Raw genomic sequence first — 16,868 nt, forward strand, 5'->3', positions numbered from 1 at the left:
TTTATAATAATCGAAATTCTCATTTCCAGGAATGAAATATAATCATGCCTTAAGCATTCTCATTCTCAGAAAGAATGAAATATAATCATGCCTTAAGCGTATCAAATTATGATAGCTACTACAAAAATAAATTGAGGCATACATATGATTTATTGCTACCACATTCAATTCAAGGAATGGAGCATATTTAATGGGACATGTTTCATCACTTTTCACCAAATACTAATTATTTTGCCTTAGCTATCATAATATCATCAATATGGTGCATTGAGATTCAAACTCAACATCTTCCCCATATAAAGACGCCTTAGGCATAAATTGATGGGACTTAGACCCAACATATTATCATCTCTTTTGATAATATTATTCTTGAGGAATAAATTTAAAATATAATGGTTCCAAATCAATTATTTTTTCTCAAATCCAACAATAATTATATTATTAGTAGCAAAAGATAGATAACATAAGGAACTACTAACCTTGAAATTACCTTTAGATTTATAATCTCATCTTGTTTGGCAGAGTCTCGTGTTGATAACGTGTTATGAAATATAAAATAAAAACAAGAAGAATAGAGAGAAGAGAGGAGACTTCTTTATTTCTCATAAGGAATTCTTATTTCTCTTAAGAAATGAATTACAATGAAGCAAAACCCCTTTATTTATAGGAAAAAATTAACCTTGGGGTTTGTAACTTTTCCATAAATAGACATACACAATATATGATAAAGTAGGTATTCACTATATATGGTAAAGTAAACATTCACTATATATGGTATATTTATAACACAAATACTTTTTTCGTTTTAGTTTGTTTATTGTGTTTTTATAGATGTTTTTAAGAAAATATTAATCTAGAGCATTTTTTAAAAAATTATTTTATCCATTTATATGTTTTAGGATATAATTTTTTGTTATTAAATATTACTAAATTATTTTCTTTAAATTTACTGTAATAGTAAAATCAAAATTTTATTTTTTGTTAATTATTATCTCTTTAAGAATGAATTGTGTGACGTTTTTTTTTTTTTTTTATATTTCATGCTCTGATTGACATAGTGGATCATTCATTTTCTTTCACGATATACATCAATGTCTTAAGTCATCACGGCCCTCAACGTTGTCCCAAAAATTCACTTAAACCCCTTAACTAAGGTCTGTACCTATCAGGCCCCCTAATCCATCCGAATTTTAATTCAATTAGGCCTTTTTTGCCTAATCAGCAACAAGTATAGAGTGTGTTACACACTCGCGTGACGTGGCAAAAATAACTAATTAAAAAAAAATATGTGGCAAAAATAATAATTAAAAGGTGGAGTTGCTGATTTGTCCATTTTTCTATTTAAATATCTATTTAATAATAATTTTTTAATTAAAAAAAAAGAAAAAAAAAACCCCACCCAGTCGTCATCTTCACACACCCCCTCCCCGGCGTCTCCACAGTTCACACACACAGCCACAACAACAATATAAATTGAGTTCTTTAGGATTTAAATTACCTTTCAAATTCGTATGAATCGTATTGAAAAAAATAGAGACTCGTCGAAAAATTTAAAAATAAATCTAACGAAAATCTTTGTTAGTCTAACTCTTTTAATTAATGATTTGTTTAATTGTTGTTGTCATGAAAAAGTTAACGACAATGGCGACATTAGCAATGACGAAGTGAAGGTAGGTTGTTGTGAAGAAAGAATTAACAATAATGGGGTGGGGGGTTGAAGACGACGTTGATGGGGTGGGGGTGCTGTGAATAGAACGAATTGGGGTGGGGTGGGGGTGCTGTGAAGACGATGAAAATGCGGGGGTGGGGTGGGATTGAAGACGATGAAGACGCAGGGGGTGGGGTGCTGTGAAGAAGATGACGTGGGGGATGGAGTGCTTTTAAAAAAAAAATTAAGAAATTATAATAATTAAAAATTATATTAATAAAATAATTTAAATATAAATTTTTAATTAATATTTTTGGGGGGGGCCTCAGTGCCACTTGGTACCTTTCTATTCGTGATTTAGTAAAAAGATCACTCTTCACGCACCCCCCGCGAGTACATTGCACATGATGTGCTATGTAGGCAAAAAAGGCCTGATTGGATCAAAATTTGGGTGGGTTAGGGGTCTGATAGGTACAGACCTTAGTTGAGAGGTATAAGTAAATTTTCGGGACAACTTTGAAGGTCTGTCAATGACTTAAGCCTACATCAATTAAACAAACTGTGTTAAATATTTGTGTTTCAATATTTATCTTTTTGTGATTGAAAAATAATATTCTTTTAGTTTCTGCAAGACACTTGATTACTCCAAATTGGTAACGAAGTTCACAAAATTATATTAACAAAAATAATTCCACGACTTCGTTAGATTAAATAAGAAAACATAAAAAGTATAAGTAAAGATATATTCGTTATAATCCACCATAAAAGATGTGATGGGAGTAGCAAGTACTCCTCATCATTAATCGTAAGTATCAGAATTAAAACCTAATACGATGACGTCCTTGAAATAAAATGCTTTACCTCGAGCTTAATTATAGAAAATCCCAGCATTTTACATAATTACAGAAAATTTTGATTTTGAATCTTTCGAGATACGTAATTAGCTCCCGATACATTCAATCAAGATACATCTTCTTCTTTTTAAAGATAGATAATTAGCTCGTGATACATTTTTCTTGATTTTGGGTCTGTCAACATGCATAATAAATTCAATGAAGATACATTCTTGTAAAGATACATAATTAGCTCTCGATACTTTTTTTTTTATTTTGGGTCTGTCGAAATATACATAATTAGCTTCTGATATATTTTTTTAGATTTTGGATCTATCGAGATATACATAATTTAGCTCCCGATACATTCAACGAAGATACATACTTAGTTAGAATTTTTATAAATTACTTTATAAGGGTGAATGTTGAGTTGAATGTGTTGTTTCACAAGGGCGGACAAGGTTAGGAATGAAATTATTCAGGAGAAGGTGGGAGTAGTATCAGTTGAGAATAAAATGCGTGAAGTGAGGTTGAGATGGATTGGTCATGTGATGAGGAGGGGCACTGATGCCCCGGTTCGTAGGTGTAAGGGGTTGGCCTTGGAAGGTTTCAAGCGGGGTAGGGGTAGATCGAAGAAATACTAGAGAGAAGTGATTAGACGTGACATGGAGCAGTTACAGCTGACTGAGGACATGACCCTGGATAGGAAGATTTGGAGGAAAAACATTAGAATGGAGGGTTAAGGGTGCGGTTGAGTTGTAGTCAGTAGGTAGGGGATTTGTGGTGTCTCGTGTTTTGGCAATGTACTATTGTGGATGTCGTATCTATGCTATTGTATCATGTTCTATGTTTTTGATGTTTTGTTTACCGCCTGTCATACTGTCTTGTATCTTGAGCCCGGGGTCTATCGGAAACGGCCTCTCTACCTCGTTAGATGTAGTGGTATGGACTGCGTACACTCTACCCTCCCTAGACCCCACGAAGTAGGAATATACTGAATTTGTTGTTGTTGTTGTACTTTATAAGGATGAAAATTTGTATAAATAGTATAAGTTAAAGATATATATATTTATGTTAATTTTTTCAAATATACATATATTCATCATGATCCAACTGAATTGGCCGTTGGTGGTTATAAAAGGCCATTTAAGTATAATTTTTAAGGTTGTCACACTTTGTGTAAATGGATTAGTTCTCATAAGCCGACTTGCAATTTTAACATCATATGTTTGTAATTATTTTGTCTCACCCACTTATTTTTATCCCATCAATTATATTATCCATTTATTTATTAGAAACTAATCTTCTAATGGATAAAACGGTTTTAAAAAAATAAATTATACCAAGTGGAGTTAGTTATATGATTAGTGGAAGGCAAAAATTTGTTAATTATATGATTAGGTTTAAGGGTGTGCTCGGTACCAAGAAAAATATTTGCTAAGAAAATAAGTGGATTTCTTACCCTTTTTATTTTTTACACGTAAATAAAAATATTATTCTAAAAGTGTTTGGGGGACACCGTTGATGTGAAATGCTACTTGTGAAACTTATTTTTCTTACTTTCACTAGAAAATTATTTTTCTCGATCTAACGAACTTGTTTTCCTAGAGAAGAAGACGTCCTCCAAAAGTTTCGACCGACCAACGTTAAAAAAATGAAAAAACAATTTTCAGAAAATATTTTCCTCCATACGAACAAACCCTAAGTATTGCATCAATTTCCCTCCATTACACTTGTTTTTATTCCAACAATTAGTCCATTTATTTAGTTTAAATTAATTCAACAATGGATAATTTGATAGTGGAAGGCAAAAAATTGTTAATTATATGATTAGGTTTAAGTAATACTACATATTTTGCCCGCCATTACATTAGTTGAAAATTTTAGTCATTTGTCTCATATTTTGTAAATATCCATTATTAGAATTAAAGATCTGAGCCAATAGGAAGTCGACACGTGAGAAGGGTTAATGCATAAAACCAATTATGGTGCGTGAGAATTAATGTTGTATAAGTGTGATACAATTTTATGAATGAAAAAGAGAAATTGTAAAAATCATGTTGGCCTAGTGTGGAACTTCACCTTCATGTGTTTTCTTTTGTTTTTTTCTAAATAATAATAATAATAATAATAATAATATATATTTCTGTTCTGTAGACTCATGAGATAATGAGTGAGATTTGACTTTCAAGACACTCCAAAATTACTTATTCTATGACATTTTGATTGAAAATTGCATGCCATTTATAGATTAAACTAAATGTTGATATCATGTAAAACAAAATTTTGACTATTTAGCAGTTAAACAATCTTCAAGAAAAAATGTGAACAACTACGAAAATGTGTATTTTTGAAAAAGAAAGTTTGATGCACTAAACTTTTGTTATACATGATATTTGAAAAAGATTCAAAGAAGTATATCATAAACGTGTTTTAAAAAAATTGAGCGTGTAAACTGTAAAGGGTTGCTTATGTTAGACAAATGTATTATATGAATTACGTCTTAAGGCTAGAGCGTAAATTATGCATTTGGCTAAAATTAAATTAAAAATACATATTATCTAACTATACTAAGTATATATAAATGGGCGTATATATGAAATGATGTCTTTACATTCATTGATTTGGTGCAAATATTGAGTTTGGGTAAATTTTTTTATGTTTTATATATGGAGTTAGATAGTTTCTGTGAATAAGAAATGGTTATTGGTATAACAGCATCCTCCACCTCTAATCCTAAAATTATAGATTCGAATTGTCAGAAATGCGGAATATAAACTTATGAATCAAATTTATATTATTTTTAAGAAAATAGAAATCAGGAACTTGGGATTGAAATCATACTGTTTGGAGAATTTAATATTTGAAATTGAAGTTTTAACAAACTTTATAACGAAACACCGATTTAAATCAACACCTCTAATTTGAAATTCAACTGATAAAGTTGTTGTCATGTGATTAGTAGATCACGAGTTTAAGTCGTGGAAACATCCCTTGTAGAAATATGAAATGAGGAGACTACGTATAACAGACTCTTAAGATCTGATCCTTTCTCGATTTCCGTATATAACAAAAACTTCAGTGCATCATACCGTCTTTTTACTTCAAATTTTAACTCCAAACTACATTACTAAATGTTTACTTATATAAAACAATTACTACACTTTATTTTCAATCCAATTGCTTAGCATCTTTTTCACTTATATTCAGATTTCGAAAATATGTCAATTTTTTTTTTTCTATTATAAGTCAAAAATTGGTTTTAGTTGAATATATTATCCAGCTGGAAGTCACAAGTCCCAGTGTAAATGTCTTTATTATTCCCATAATATAACTGCTGCTTTCTTTTTTCACACGAGGGGTATATAATTCGTGTAATATGTACTATCAGCCTGTTTGAATGGTGGTTTGTCGTGGTTTCATAATGTATGGTATGATATAGTATGATATGGTATAGTATGGTATGGTATAGTACCATGTTTGGATGAACTGTATTGTTCACTGCGGTTTAATAATAGATTTTTTATTTGGTTTGATGGTATGATACGGTATAGTAACAGGTAAATTTACTAAAATGCCCCTAATTGTAATACATTTGAGATATCAACTCTTTTATCCATATCAATGCTAGCGTAACCAGTTGTCCTTTTTTTCTTGATGCTTCTCATAGCTACCCGATAATCCTTTTAAGACGCCAAATTCACAAGGATATTTGCTAAACAAAGGTTTGACGAACGCAAACTAATGCAATCGGGAAGTACTTCCCAATCAATAAAACAATTGGTATACATGTCTGTATCTTAGAGTTCAAAAATCACTTTCCATGTATATGCTTTTTGTGCATTCACTCTGTTTCCCTCCATTTCAATTTTTTTATTTTTTTTATCAAATTGAGTTTTTATTAGCATTAAAAACTACTACTACTAAATAACTGTGATCATTTTTCTCACTCTTTGAATTTTTATATTGCTAATAGGAAGTCTTGCAATCTTCGATCTTGTTAACAAATGCGTAGTCTTAGCATGTATTTTGTCGATAAGGATAAAATAGGATTAAAGAAAATTACATAAGGGTATAGTTGGAAAAGAAAAATGAAAACCTTTGCACACCACCAATTTGGTGGTTCAATAAATTGCTTCATTCCATGGTTATCAAACCATGGAATAGTAACATACCATACTACCATTTTTAGAAAACCATGGAAACAAACATAGTTCCCATTGTAACCATACCATACCATGGGAAACCACTATCCAAACAGGCTGTAAGTTGTTTGGTTTGAAAATGGTTATCCCGGGATAAAATAAAAGAACACATTTTCCTTTGTTTGGTTGGAGGGATTAATCCAACCCGGGATAACTTATCCGACCATTTTCTCCTTAGTCCTGGGATAACTTATCCGACATACATGGTGGTATTAGTTATCCCGGGATAACCATTTTCAAACCAAATGACACCTAATATAGTTTAATTTTCAGTAAATATTGTCTTATGATATATATATTTTTTTTTTTATAAAGGAATTGATATGGTGGTCTCTGACTCCTGGGATATCGAAGGCGTTCTTGAAGCGATTTCATAGTTTTATGGGGTGAAGATAATGAGGTCGGTTCATGTTTTTTTGAATCGCATTTCGTAAAGATACGTTAGAGCTAGGAGAGTTATTATGAGGCCGTTTAGATAGGATTAAAATCTGGTTAAACCAGCTTTTAATCTCTTTTTTAGCTTTTTAAGGTGTTTGGTAAAATTAAAAAACGCTTAAAAAAAATTAAAAACTAATTAAAAGAATCAAAAAGTGAGAAGCTGGGTACCCCCAGTTTTTTGCTTCTTAGATTAAAATTCTGTTAAGTTTGGCCAAAATATTTACCTTTTTATCCCTTATATTTTCCTCCAATTCCAACAATATCTTAAACTTGTAGCCCTTAAATATATAGTTTTTTTTTTCTCTTTGCCGCTTCTCTTCATCTCTTCCCTCCAATTTCCTCTTCATCTTTCTTCTTTGTTTTCATCGAATTCATCATTACATCCAAAATTTGTTCAAAAAAATTATTTTAGAATTTAAAATTATAAATAATTCACCTTATTTATGGTGTTAACAACTTTAAGGACATTTAAGTTATTTTAACAACAAAAAAGTATTTAACATCACTTGTTTATCAAACACATCAACAACTTTTTTTCAGTTTCAGCATTTCTATCCAAACACTCATCTGCTTAATTTATAAGCACTTATTTTAAGTTTTAAATCACTTAAGCTAAAAAGTTATTTTTTTAATCTTATCCAAACGGGCTCTATATGAGTTCTATTAGATGCAGAGAGGCACACAATAGCTCGAGATAAACATTATGAGTTGTCCCGTAATAAAGCCGTTGTAATGTATTTTCAAGTATAATACACTCCTATTTCGAATAAACAATTCTCATCATTAATGGATTTAAAGAAAAAGAAAATTACAAAACATGGTAACTAAATACAAAATGCTCCAAAACAGGTTAATAAATATTTCTTTTTATTTCTCATTCGGTGTCCGACCTGCATTGAGGCCCGACTAAATCAGGATATGATCATTGCATGACTCATTTCTCGAGGCAGCGTAACAAGATATTTTCTATTTTTTGAGGCTTGAATTCAAAATCTCTAATTAAAAGTGAAAAAATGATCCCGAACCATCCACAACAATCCATATTGGTTGTTAAATAAATATTCAAAAGTGCATAAAGACATTAAAATCGTAACGATTACAACACTTAAAAGTTGAGTATCTTGTAAAGATGATTTCAACAAACTAATTTAACGAACATAAACAACCTATTAAAAAGAATATATGCATATTCCCTTTATTTTTTAGAATCTAAATAAACTTTATGTTTTTCGATTATTATTTCTAAAGTTCCACTTCTCCTTTTCTTAAAATCTAAAATCTCCTATGTTTACTTCAATCTTTTTTCGGATTTTGCAAGGAAGATTAGAAGCATAATAAGAATAAAGTTTGTGGTAAAGTAACAAACACTCCTTTACTTTTAATCAAGTTGTTTAATTTAGGTTCCACTTCTAGGTAGTAAAATTATCTTGATATGGGCCTTTTGGGACTTGAAAGTTGAAATAATCTTACTCCACCTCCACCAGGAGGATTAATAGTGTTCTCACTTACTTTTTAAGTTGATTTGAATCCTTGATCAATCGGTTGATGGTGGAGGCGCTCAATCAGTTAGACAATTTTTTTTAAAAAAAAAGTTTTTGGTCATTCCCTAGGGTAGATTAAATTATTTCGTGATTATAATCTTGAAATTGTAATTTAAGGATTAATTTATACTATATAGGAGGTGGTATAAAATAATCTCATGTTGGATGGGATAAGATGGGATATCCCATCATGTTAGGTACGGTACTAAATTTATTAAATTTATACCATGTTTGGTTTGATGATATAAATTAATCCCTGGATAAATTTTTACCAACAATCAAACATGGTAGAAATTTAGTACCAACCTTAATGATAGGATATCCCACCTTATCCTGCGTACCAAATGACCCCTTAGGGATCGTTTGGTTGAAAAATAGTTATTTCGAGATAATTAATTTCTGAATTAGTTATTCTTGGATTAATTTTTCCACCATATATGCAGAATTATTTCTCATCATTATAATATAAATAATAGAATAAATAATTCTTTTACTAACTAATATCACACATCAAATATAGAATAAAATAATATTTTACTTTATTCTAAAAGTATTTATTTCTTTACCTCATATCAAATAATTCTTGAAAAATTTAAACTCATAATCTCCAATTTAAAAATATAGTATACTTACCATCTAAACAACGCTCTCTTGTAAAACAAACTTAAGTCATTTTCAATACATCTATCTTTTTCAATCATTTTTTCAATAAGAAAAGAAAAATCTATAATAAAACAAAAAACAAAAATGTAGAACACAAGGGCCCACTTAGCACTTTAGATAAGATGAGCCAATAAGAATAGACATGGAGTGGGTCCCACAAAATAAACTGGACCCACACGCCAACGCGTGGTGCAACAGAACCCAAGACAAAAACAAAAAACAAAAAACAAAATTGTGAAGAAAATTGGTCAAAACGGAAGCCGTTATTCTTGTATTTCTCCAAACACCAACTTTGTTCTCCAAAAGGTTTTCATCCTGTCCCTACCATTAATATATCCCCTCCTCCCAATAATATTACATTATCTTCTACCGCAAAAGAGTTGGTGTGGTGGTTCAGTACCTCACCACTTAAGCAAGAGGTTGAGGGTTCGATCTCCATCTCTAGTGAATGGAGAATACTCTGTGGCCAGTTCCCTACTGTTTAGTGCATTGACAGTAAAACGGAGAATTAGTCTCACAACTGCTGCCTGTGGAGACCTTGGGAAACCAAAAAAATCACCCTAGGTTAGGAAAATTTACTCGCACCTACTGTTTACATCAATTCAAATAATATATATTATGACAGTTAATGATGAAGTTAGAATTTTCGTTGAGGAGGATTAGAAGTAAATGTAGAATTAGTCGAAGTAAAAGAAGCACAAATAATAACAGAAATCGAAATACAAGAAACTACAGGAGAACTACTACAACTACTGGTATGGATAGATAACAAGACAATGCATTATTACCTACTAACCTTCTACCTCCATGTCCTCTGCAACCTCCTATTTAATTTCATATCCTTCATAAGTTGGACATATTTATATTTTAAAAAAAAAAAGTGTCAAATTTTATCTTTGTAGTACTATTTCAAAATGAGCAACTTCTTCTTGGAGTAAATTTTTGGTCTAATCTTATACACTGATCATTTGGAAAATGTCTCATTTTGCTTTTGATTACTACTAAAGTGCGACTTGAGGTTAATTTTAAATCAAAATAAAAAAGATGATGGATAAATAATCACTAACCTTTTTTTCTTTCGAAGAATTTGGTAAGAGTAAATATAATACGATTTGCTAGATAGTAAAATATGAACAGACCAAAATTTTAATTATATGAGCAATTGGGAAGTACATAAGGAAATTTGAATCGATTCTCTTTACTTATAATTTACTGCAAACATAAAATTCGAGTTAGTAGTATTTTTATCAGATCACATTTGTATTTTCACCAATTAAAAAAAAGATAATATAAGAGCCTTATTAGTCTCATTTTTCTTAGTGAAAGAAAAGAATTCAATTTTCAATTAAATGAGGAGATTAAGACTTTCCTAAGTTTGGTGTAGTGTTATAATCATACAAATAGTTGTGCTTATGAGACAATTCAAAGAATAACATTCCTCAAAAAATTAGTACATATTCCCCAAATTCATTTAAAAACAATTTAAAACTTATTTTTTGAAAGAAAAAAATCCAAATTAATTTCTTAATTTCTTAAAATTTAACCAAAACACAAATGAAAGACACCTTTTTAAGTGGTTTAGCTCACAATGAAAAGAGAAATACGAGGCCACTTTCACAGTGCGGCAAATTAAAAAAAGAAGAAAAAAATAAATCAAAATTAATTAGATTAAATAGTATATAATATATGATTCCTAGTCCATGCAATTTTATCTTTATTAGAGTCAAAAAGGGACATAAGCATATACTATCATAGGAAAAAAAAAATCCCAAGATCGAATGTGTGTGGAATTCTCATCATTACTCACCTTTATCTTTTATTCTAACCAAACAGTTTGGTACATTAAATATTCCACAACTTTCAATATTCATTTTTATATACAGACAAGTCAGGATTTTTATTTTATGTTTATTTACTATAAATATGTTAAGTATTTTTTAAAATATTTATATAAAATTTAAATCAAAGATATTGAGTTTTGCCGAGCTCATACCAAAAGAGTGGCTCCGCACTATCTTCATGGACGCACATAATTCAAGCAACCAATGATATATTTTACTTTCTCCATTTATTAATAATTGTTCATTATTGGCTTGATGCGTGAATTGTGAAATGGTAAATAATAGAAATAATTTTATCATATCACCCTTTAAATATAATTAATTCAATGTTTTGAGACTTGTATTGACTAATGACGATAATTAATAACTAAAGGTAAATTGGGTAGGAATGAATAAATTATACATTAATTTTTTAAATTGGACAAGTATTATTAAACATTTATATTTGGTATAATGGATAAGTAAAGGTGAATGAAAAAATAATGATCAATAAAGAATCATGAAGTCTTGGGTTTGAATTTTAATGGAAGCATAAAAACAAAACACTAGAAGTAATTTCTTTCCAACTGCATGTATAAGAGTTACCCGATACTTATATTGTGGAAGGTCAAAAATCCTCCATTAAATTAGTTGAGATGTGCGTGAGCTGATGGGATACAACGGTTAAAAAGGATGACACACATACTCCACTAAATAAAAAAGACTTATTTATTTATTTATTCTACTTATTTTGTGAAAGTCTACTGTTCCACCTGCTCAAGTCCTATCCAATTTATTAACCCCTTAATAAATTTTATAAAAGTGTGAACCTAGGAAAAAATGTATTGTGGATAAATCAACAATTTCAGACTAGCTAGCCTTCTTGGATCCATACTATATTATTCCACTTGTTTGGTATATTGAGTCCAAAACAAATCTTTAGCTCAAGATTTGCAAGCTAAACCCTACATTTCTTTAATTTATTAAGGGAACTTTTTGCTTGATTTTTATTCTTCTCCATTTAAACTATATTAATTTTATGTATTAATTATAAATTCTTAATATATATTGTAATTGAATAATTCTTCATTTTGCAAATGGTGCAATCTTAAATTGTCAAATTGGTCTTGTGAATGAGATATATTTCTAGATGATCTTGATCATGATCTTTCCATATGTTTAAGTTAACATGTATATTTTAATTGTGTATTAGTGGTGCAAAGTAGCTTGTGTAGTAGTATGGTTGTCACTCCTCTGAAAAAATTATTTTGACAATACATAAAAAAGAAATAGAATTGCATTTCAAACATTTCGAAATTCACTAGTAAGCAAAAATAAAAAATAAAAAATAAAAATGAAGAAGTAATCGAAAAATACAAAAGCAAATACAAAAATGAATAATAACTTCCAAAGGACACTGATACGATCCACAACATTTTGTTCGTTTGAATTTGATTATGTCATAGCTCTATAATTTTCTCCTATGAGCTTCATACATTATTACTTATAAAAATAGTTTTACTAATCTTCTTGGTAAAAAAACTCCTTCACACAATCTTGAGAGAGACTAATTCCACAAAAGCATTATCACGACCTTTAATGATTTTTTACTAGTATATATAAATAAGGCTAAAGTTTCACATTAAATGAAATGGTTAATCATTTGATAAAAAATTCCACTTAAACCACAAAATTACCAATTTTTTCTTAATCAAGACTATACCCATAAGATAGACAAAAAAATTTTTTTTGTCAAAAATGTGATACTGCTTTTACTTAATGTGTTCACTCATGTTTTTTTTTTTTTTTTTTTTTTTTTTGCATAGTAAGGATATTCATTGCAGCCCCCATGTAGCCCCAAGTTGGGTCCTTTAGTTCACATTCCCTCCTTGCTTTTAAATACAGTAAAAAAGAAAAATGTCCCTCCTGCACTAAGAATCTTATAGTAGCAAGTATAAGTAGTACTCACCTATATAAAGATTATATATATTTGTGATGATTTATATCCACTAACCACAATTCCCCTTTTTTCCCCTTCTCTTTTTCTTTTTTGGACTTTTGTGTTTTTTTTCTCCACAACCATTTTGCCTCTCTTAGAGTGAGATAGTATAAAGATAAAGTAACAATAGTACTAGAGATACTATAGCATCATCATCATAAAAAGTAAACTAAACTAGTTTATAAGTAAGTCTCAAGAACCCTCATTTTCTTTTTATGTACCCTCTTTTGTTTTAACTCTTTTCAAGCCAAAAACACTTACAAGAAAGAGAAAAAAAAAATGGAAGATCAATGTAGCCCTCTTAGCTGGCCTTGTAACTACTTTCTTGAAGAGGTAAATTTTAACTAACATTCTTGTTTCTTGATTCTTTTAACTAACATTCTTGGTTCTTGTTCATTTAACTAACATTCTTCAACTTCCCCTTAAAAGTCTTGTGCTGCTTGAACTCTTCAAAAATGATGGTCGCACTGGTGTTGGATTCTCAAAATGTACTACTTTTGGAGGATCTGATACGTACATGTTACCATTTTTGAAGAGTTTCGAGCAACATAGCATAAAATTCCTTAAAAAAAGGACCCCCTTTAGTCCATTTTTTTGTGAGTAATGTGGGATTTGGAATGTTGACAGGGGATAGAGGAATTGAAGCATTCATTGGTGTACACAACATTGGAATTGGAGAACACTGTGATTTCAGCACATGAGGAACTTGCTAGAAAAGATGAGGAGATTTTGCAACTCAAGGACCTATTGTCTAGAATTGTGAAAGAAAGAGATGAAGCAGAAGGCAAATGCCAGAGGCTTGGAATGGAAAAAATCCTACTCCAACAACAATTGCTCCAACAGCAAGTGCAATTACAATTCCAATTTCAAAAGCAAAACCAAAATGTTGTTATAGAAAGTGCACCTATTTCTAGTGGCACAACAATTAGTCATGATAATCAAGAACATGACCAAATTTTAGGGGTAGTTGACTCTAACAAGAACAACATTGGAGTACTTTCTAATTCCTCTGATTGTGATGAAAACAATGTTGTTTCTCCACCATTATTAGTCCAAGATTTGATGGACAAAGTTGTTGTCAAGAAGCCATTGCCACAGCAAGGGAAATTCTTGCAAGCTGTGATGGAAGCAGGTCCATTACTTCAAACACTTTTATTAGCAGGGCCACTTCCTCAATGGCAACATCCACCACCACAACTTAACTCAATCGACATTCCTCCGGTCACTATTACCTCCCCTACTCCGCGGTTGCTCCATCAGGACTCCGCCCTGAGTAGTAGCACCGGGGCCTCCCCCGGTGCTACTAGAGCATGTTTTGGTGCAAAAAGGGATGTTGTTGCTGCTGGTTTTAACACTACTGTTGAAGGCATTGATACTACTACTTTAACTTCAAAGTATCAAAAAGTTGTTCACCAGTCATCATTGACCAACATGTAGTGCTTTTCTTGCTTTTCCTACCTCTATAATTAGCTCACTTTAGCTAGTATTACTTTTTTTTCCCTGAAATTCACTGGCTCAACTAATTTGGATTCGAGCAATGTAGGGCCGGTTATAGGGAAAAGTGCTCCCATCAGGAGTTACCTGAAGGCGGAGGAATCTCATCCATCTCACCACCGCCCTTGTTTGGTTAAGTTTAGGTAGTAGCATATGCATTATCCATCCTTTTCATACTATTTCAAAAGGTATGAAAAAAAAAGGAGGTAAAAATTACTATCAACATGAAATTGGATGGATATCATATGCATGCCATTTTCCATCCAATTAGGATCTTTGTAATATTAGTTGGTTTACCTTAGAAACTAAGCAATCTTCTTAATTATTAGCTAACCAAGATTTAGAGGATTTTGACAAAAGGCCTAATTATGAATGGCCTTTTACTTAGTTGGGGTTTTTTAAGATCAATGTCTCACTATAAAGGTGTTGGATACTTGATCATGAGTTGTTGCTTTGTTTTTCATGTCCTATTTGGATGGAGAGAGGTGTTTGACCTTTGATATTGAGTTATAACCTTTTGATTTTAATTATTTCCCCATGTAATATTAGTTTGGGGGTCTTTTACAATTCTCCAAAATGTTGGGGAATTTTTTTTCTAAATATGTATACTTTGCCATCTTTTTTCTCTTGGTCTAATTTTGCATAAAAATATTATGCAAGGCGTATCTTGAGAGATTATGATGTTGTAGACTTGTTTGTCATTATTGAGAAGATGATTTTAGTTTAATGAAGGCTTTGTTTCCTTTTTTGCTTTTATGTCACTTTCATTTTCAATTTCTTTAGATTATTATTATGATATACAATATTATAACTTAATGAAGCAACAAGTAATTAAATTTTAAAGATTCCAAATGATCCTACTTTCTATGAGGTGTACCTACCATACATGGTTCATGTCTGCCATTAAAATGACATCTATTGTTGATGTTACTTTAGTTTCACTTTCATGCAAATATAATAAAGAGAAAATTGAATTACTTTTATCTCATTGGCAAATTAAAAGAATCCTAGGTAAAATATAAGGAATATCCATTTAAATTTCCCTCCCTTTTTTCCCCATTCAATTGGAGGGACAGTAACAAATAATTTTGTTGGATGGACCAAAAGTACAGTTAGTTGAACTAGTTTGTGAATATGGAAAAAAAAAACCTTGATATTTCTATTATTGTGATGGTTACACAAAGGTCATGCTCATTGTTTGAGTTAAATCACCTATGAAATGAAATGAAATAAGTCAATAGATAATGGAAAATCAAAGTAAAATTAAGATGTTGCTTTCATTGAAGTCAACCTCATGCTTAGCACATGATAATCTTTAATCTTATTGGTGATTGGGAAAGTTTTTCTCTCCCTTTTTCTTTTTCTTGCTGGGAGAAACGTCAAGTCTGCATCAACTCGATAAATACAAACTACTTATTTCATAATAATTATTTATTGAATAACATATTTGAGCTAAGAACAAAAGCTAAATAAAAGAGAAAATCTACACCTAATATTAAGGTAAGCTAAGGAACTAAGGATAATTTCATTATTTATAAGCTTCATAATGATCACAAAGTCGAATATAGAGAAACCCTCATTAATCATCAAGGGTTCTGAGTGAAATTACTATAATAGTAATGGGGTAAATGTATACTAAAGAAACTAAATAAAGGGGTCCAATTGAAATCGACCAAACTTGTATTCTCTCTGGTAAATCAATTCTCCAATGACTTGGGATTATGCCAATTGCATGGGGTATAATATTTTAGGTCCTCAAAATTTGAAACCCCCACAAAAAAAAAGTAATTATAAATATGATTTTAATTTCACTAAAAATAATATTAAAGATATAAAATTGCATTAAGAAAAAAGGAGAATAGAAAAATTATCTACTTTTTACCCTTAATACTCTAAAACTTTATATTAAACAACTTTTATCTTCATAATCATAGACAAAGTTTTTACAAAAATATCCATAATACTGTATTGCAAATAAATGATTAATATCTTATTAAATAAAATTATTTCCTGCTTTAATAAATAATTGACAGTTCACTATTTTGTCCTTCAATCCTTGTTCTTCCATTGTTCCTTTGTCTTGGACCTTCTGATCCATGGACTTCTTTCTGTTTTGGGCCTTGAAATCTAACAACTCATACAAATTATAAACAAATTTCAAATCCACAAGGAGATGTTGATAAAATTATAAACATCTTTCATCTATTATTCTAAAGTGTTTTGAGTT

The 16,868-nt window shown here is 30.5% G+C and overlaps 1 protein-coding gene across 1 annotated transcript; it reads left to right on the plus strand.

The window, feature by feature from the left end:
- Positions 1 to 13,136: 13,136 nt before the first annotated feature.
- Positions 13,137 to 15,395, plus strand: LOC107851844. The gene is made up of 2 exons (XM_016696943.2): positions 13,137 to 13,480; positions 13,775 to 15,395. The coding sequence occupies exons 1-2, from the start codon at positions 13,427 to 13,429 to the stop codon at positions 14,582 to 14,584; spliced, it is 864 nt and encodes a 287-aa protein (XP_016552429.2). The 5' UTR covers positions 13,137 to 13,426; the 3' UTR covers positions 14,585 to 15,395.
- Positions 15,396 to 16,868: the final 1,473 nt, after the last annotated feature.

This window comes from Capsicum annuum, chromosome 12 (genome assembly GCF_002878395.1).
Source record: "Capsicum annuum cultivar UCD-10X-F1 chromosome 12, UCD10Xv1.1, whole genome shotgun sequence".
Classification (NCBI taxonomy): domain Eukaryota; kingdom Viridiplantae; phylum Streptophyta; class Magnoliopsida; order Solanales; family Solanaceae; genus Capsicum; species Capsicum annuum.